The sequence below is a fragment of the Nanorana parkeri genome, unplaced genomic scaffold (assembly GCF_000935625.1).
Source record: "Nanorana parkeri isolate BGI_ZX_2015 unplaced genomic scaffold, ASM93562v1 scaffold379, whole genome shotgun sequence".
In the NCBI taxonomy this organism is placed as follows: domain Eukaryota; kingdom Metazoa; phylum Chordata; class Amphibia; order Anura; family Dicroglossidae; genus Nanorana; species Nanorana parkeri.
The window spans coordinates 701627-706928 of NW_017306647.1; the positions used below are offsets into that span (position 1 = coordinate 701627).

Here is a 5302-nt window from a genome sequence, read left to right on the forward strand (position 1 = left end):
AAGCCAAGGAACATAAGGACTCATTAAATATGCATATAATCTGATGTACTCTGAGCCGGAGAGGTGTGTGCAGGGAAAGTAAAGCAGCAGCTCGGAGCCTGGGGAATAATAGTGTAACACAGCCTAAGTGTGGGGGCTAATTGTGCGACACTGGAATGAACTCTGTTAAAGAGCACCTGTCACTCACACATACAAGCCTGAGCAAAGCTCTATGTGAATGAATAGACTGCATTTGGTAAACGATCACTCTTCTGGGTGGCTGACTTTGTTTTTCGTAGGCAAGTGACAGGTACCCTTTAAGGGGATACTCTAGTGTAGTGTGTACAGATACATATGTGCATGATAATATTGAAGGGGAACCTTTAAGAACAGGTACCCCTAAATAATACCGCTTTAGTCAGAAAAGACTCTTCTGTGCTCGTCTCTGACGTCAGGGGCGAGATTGAGCGCGCCAATGGCCAAATAACGCTTCTCACCTCTACCCTTGACTTAAAAAAGTGACAGAACCCCCTAAAAGTGACTCTTACCCTTCCCTTACGTACTTATCTCAGCCAAACTTAATGATGACTTTGTGTTCTCTGAAGACTCTGTGTCCTCAATCCCTTTTTCTATTTTAAAAGGGAAATATAGGGGGTCTGTTTAGACCCCTAATATTTCCCCCGAAGCCCCTAAAAGTAAAGTAAAAAATTAAAAATATTTAATAAAAAAATAATAAATAAAAATAAATATAAAAAAATAAAAAAGTTGATAAAAAAATCATTAAAAATAATATATTTTTAAAAATGTGAAAAAATTAAAATAAAAACGTTTTCGGCTTCGGTTTTTAAATTTCTATTTCGGTGCACCTCTAATTATTCTTATTCTTATTCTTATTATTACATTTATAACCTTTCCCCCCGGCTCTTCTCCCTGTGTAGTAGTGACTATGCAGTTTGTCTCTCCTGCTGCCTGTCCTTGATTTTAGACGTTCTCTATGGGAAGATCAGTGACACGTATTGTCACAGGTGACACTGCCAGCTGCTCCAGAGAGAGGGATAGCCAGGGGGCCCCATCAGCAGGTTGCTATGGGGCCCCATGATTTGTAGTTACGCCCCTGACGTATGCGCGTTACGTTTCTCACTTTTTAATGGAAATTCAGATTCAGAATAATCATCGGGTTATCCGGCTTCTGCCTGCCAATCATTGTGAACAAGGTGTAGACTGAGGAGATCAGGAGAAGGTCCGAGGTGGAGATAAAATACCGATTGATAAGGAATGGGGGACGTGGCGTATCCATCTCTCGCAGGGATATTGGGATTCCGCATGTATGTGATATTCATGTGAGATATGTTAATGGCGTGCTGCTGCCCCAGGCCTTCTATCGCCTGCTGCAGTGGTTGCTTAGTTGGAGTTTTCTGGCCTCTGCATTGACATCACATAAATCTCCATCCTCACACTGCGACACAGCGCTACCCATACAGCAGCAGCAGCACCACCACCATAGGAGACACTCTGCCACCTTGTGGTCACATTAGAGCACTGCAAGCAGAGAAAATACCAAACCTGCCCAATTCTAATGAATCCACCAGAGGAATGAACGCTGAATTCCGGCATCAGCAAATATCGTCCTCATACAAGAGCCCTGTGTATTCCTTCCAGATCTGTGAAGTAATCCAGTAATAAAGACCGGTCACTGCTGCTTTCTCTTCTTGTGCAGGGTGACTGGTCTTGTCTCCGCCCGCCCCTGTAATACAGACCGGTCACTGCTGCTTTCTCTCCTTGTGCAGGAAAAGGCTTATAACACTTTAGTAATGAATTAATATCTCTTTAATTTAGGGGTCTATTCACCAAGCTGCCGAGGGCAGCCGAGTGAATAACCGATGTGAAGTGAGCCGAACACTGTTCGGCTATTCACTTCAGGCTGGTACGGCTGATTTCAGCCGTACATCGGCTGAAATCAGCCGTACATCGGCTTGCTTCGTGTGGCTTCGGGGCGGCCGAACATGCTCAGCATGTTCGGCCGACCCGAAGTGCAGAAGGAGTTCGACTCAGCCGATCCAACATCTGGATCGGCTGAGCCGAACCTCCGGCAGGCTTCTCACTGCTGTTCGGGCTATTCTTAAAGATGCCGAACAGCAGTGAGTGAATAGCCGAATGCCGCTGAGCGGCATTCGGCTCAGCTGTTCTGCTCGGTCCCTCAGAGGGACCGAGCAGAACAGAAAAAGAGTGAATAAAGTTAAAAAAAGTAAATAGAAAACGATTGGGCGGAGCTAGCAGTGACAGCTAGCTCCGCCCAATAGTTTCCTGTTGTCCGACGGCTCTGCTGCTGTAAAAAAAAAACAGAAAAAGAAAAACTCTCCCGGCCGCCCAGGAGAGAAGAACTGATGTGTCTTTTTTTACCGAAGGATCGGCCAAAGCTACGGCCAGATCCTTCGGCAGCTTCGTGAATAGACCCCTTAGTATCGGATGAGTATGGACCAGTGAGAACCCCTGAAAGGACTTTATTGCTGGCAGTGTCCCCGCATAAGACATCCATCCTCTCTATGTGTCACCGGGGCACAACGTGATGGGGAATCCACCTGTCACTGGAAAAGGAGGGAAGAGGAAGTCTTCTGATAGGGACACCTATTGTCAGTGACAACTAAGCGGTGAAATTCCCCTCGTTAACTTCCTGTTGTGTGTCCAGGGGCAGGAAGTACAGGAAAGGCTACCTAATAGGACACAACCATGCAAAAAAAAAGAGCCCCCAAAAAAGGTTTTGGCTTTAGATTCACTTTATCATTATAGAAGGAATTGCAGCTGCAACATTGTATCCAGACAAAGATACAAAGTGACATCATTCATCACCCGGAGGACAGACAACCATTGATGCGGCCTAAAAACCACCAATTTTACCATAACTAAGTTGGCCCATCCGCCCATTTCTTTATATTCTAATGTTCCGCAATGGGGGGGTAAAATCTGGCGGGAGGAACCACAGTGTGGTGAGGGTGTAGGAGGTAAATGTCAAATACCTGCAGAGGCCGAAGAGCAACAAAGCGGCGAGGTTTGAAGACGCGGGAAAGGTAAGTATACACGCTCTTCTTTCACAATATGGGCTTTCCTAATGAGTGGCCCCTGTGGTGGCTACCTTAAGCCCCCAAATGGCTAAAGGCCAAGTAAGGACAGGTCCTCTTTAACAGGGTAATCCAGACTCTGGCCATGTAAGGGTTAACCACATTAGGTCGCACCACTCACGGCGAACGTCCTCCTCCCATCTTGTAATCTGTGTTATTCGTGAGAATTAATAAGTTTAAAAGAGATTAACACCCTCCCGTGCCCCCTCCCGCTCAGGGGGGGGGGCATTAGAGTGTAAGCTCCTCTGTACAGAGACTAATGTGACTGTGGGGGAGGGGACATTAGAGTGTAAGCTCCTCTGTACAGAGACTGATGTGACCGGCTCAGTGATCTCTGTACAGCACTGCGGTATATGTCAGAGCTATATCCATGTATAATAATAGTGTGGTGACTGCGGTCTGATCCTCTGTTCCCAGGCACTGGCTCGCTGCCACCTACACCCGATTCGCTGTTCCCTACTTCATCTATGACATCTACGCCATGTACCTCTGCTACTGGCACAAGCATAAGGTGAAGGGCCACACGGGGGGCTGTGAGCTGTTGAAGGGTTATCTCCACAAGGAGTTCCTGATGGTCCTTCATCATGTCTTCATGGTGCTCGTCTGCTTCCCCGTGTCTGTGGTGAGTCCTGGTCAAAGCAATGACATGTATATGAGAGGTCATAGTATATATATATATCCCTGTATAGCACTGACTGGATGTCTACATATGATTTGCACATAAAATTCAAAGAAAGAAAGCCCAAAACAGCACTGGAAGGTATGGGGGGGGAGACACATCTGAGGGTTGCATATCACATTTTTGTTCTCGGGCTTAGATACACTTTCTCCAGCAAGTTTGGCTCCGGCCTCCTCCAGGGGGGCAGGGAAAGCATCCAGTACATTTAATGGGATCACTGATGACCAATCCGATAGCCGTACACGTGTCACATGACCAGCTGACTGCCATTCTTTTCTCTTGCAGCTCTGGAGGGAAGGCAAAGGAGACTTCTTCTTGGGGTGCATGCTGATGGCCGAACTCAGCACCCCGTTTGTTTGTCTGGGCAAAGTGCTCATCCAGGTGGGTACATCCCGAGCCCCGGCCCCCATTGTAACCGTGATTTATGAGCTCCCAGTGTAAGTGTGTGATTGTGACTTTGTATCGGCCTCCTTTAACCCCATAGTCTAGAATGAAGCTGTGCGGTCTGCTGCTCCTTCATTGTCCAATCACAGGCTGGGGGCGGGGAGACCAAGCTGTTTTGTTTCACTGTAGCAGAGAAACGTTGGGTCACCTTGCTGTGCCCCGTGGCAGAGTTGTGTGAATCTCAGGACTGGATGGGCAGACATTGAAATCCCTTTGCGTGGGTTCGTAGCCGCTTGCTGGGAGTTTTGCTTTAAAACAATGTTTAAGAGTTGATTTGTAGCCATTTCATTGTTGCTGATCTTCTTCTCTGTGTCTCCCCTGCAGTACAAGAAGCAGCACACGCTCCTGCACCGGGTCAATGGTGTCATCATGCTGGTGACGTTCTTCTCCTGCCGCCTCCTGCTCTTCCCGTACATGTACTGGGTATACGGACAGCGGGTCGGACTGCCCCTCTACAAGGTCCCCTTCAGCCTGTCCGCAGAATACAACCTCGGAGCCGCCATTCTCATGGCCCCCCAAGTCTACTGGTTCTACCTGATCTGCAGAAGAGCTTACAGTCTGTTCCTACAGTCTGTGATGAGTCAGCGGCCCAAAAATGGACATCCGGCAGCCGACAGCCCCTCAGCCAAAGACCAGGACTGCTCACAGTGACGCCTCCTCCCCCTCCATTCAGTTCCAACATGTCCGCACCCAGCCACAGAGCCCCCAACCCCAAACATGAGACCCGTTGAGGCCGCGCCATTGAGAGACTGCTGTGCCTTTCCAAAAATGGAGGCACTGAGGCACCTTGTTATGTACTGCTTAAGAGGTCCGCAGGAAGCTTCTAAAGTGTCCCGGAAGCTAAGCGAGAGGCGGGGAGGTGACATTAGCTCCCTGCGGAGGTGGAAAATGGTCTTACCCGCTGTGTGACAGTATTACCGCGTACAGAGTCGCCAACGCTCTGTCCTTCTTATAGAGTTTACTATTTGCAGTACTCCTGGTGGCCACTAGGGGTCGCTGTCCCTCACACTGTCATATAATAATAGCTGCAGCTCAGACAGTGACTTGGAGTCACTGCCACCAACATGCTGCACTTCTAATGCAC

General features: G+C 48.2%; 1 protein-coding gene across 1 annotated transcript in view; it reads left to right on the forward strand.

Annotated features, from left to right (window-relative positions):
* The window catches only part of FAM57B (family with sequence similarity 57 member B), a 16876-nt gene extending 11658 nt beyond the window's left edge, over positions 1-5218 (forward strand). Inside the window, exons 3-5 of the mRNA XM_018559116.1 lie at positions 3513-3717; positions 4060-4155; positions 4543-5218. Coding sequence (XP_018414618.1) covers positions 3513-3717; positions 4060-4155; positions 4543-4869 — 628 coding nt within the window. The 3' untranslated portion in view covers positions 4870-5218. The remainder of the gene's footprint in view (positions 1-3512; positions 3718-4059; positions 4156-4542) is intronic.
* The last annotated feature ends 84 nt before the right edge of the window (positions 5219-5302 follow it).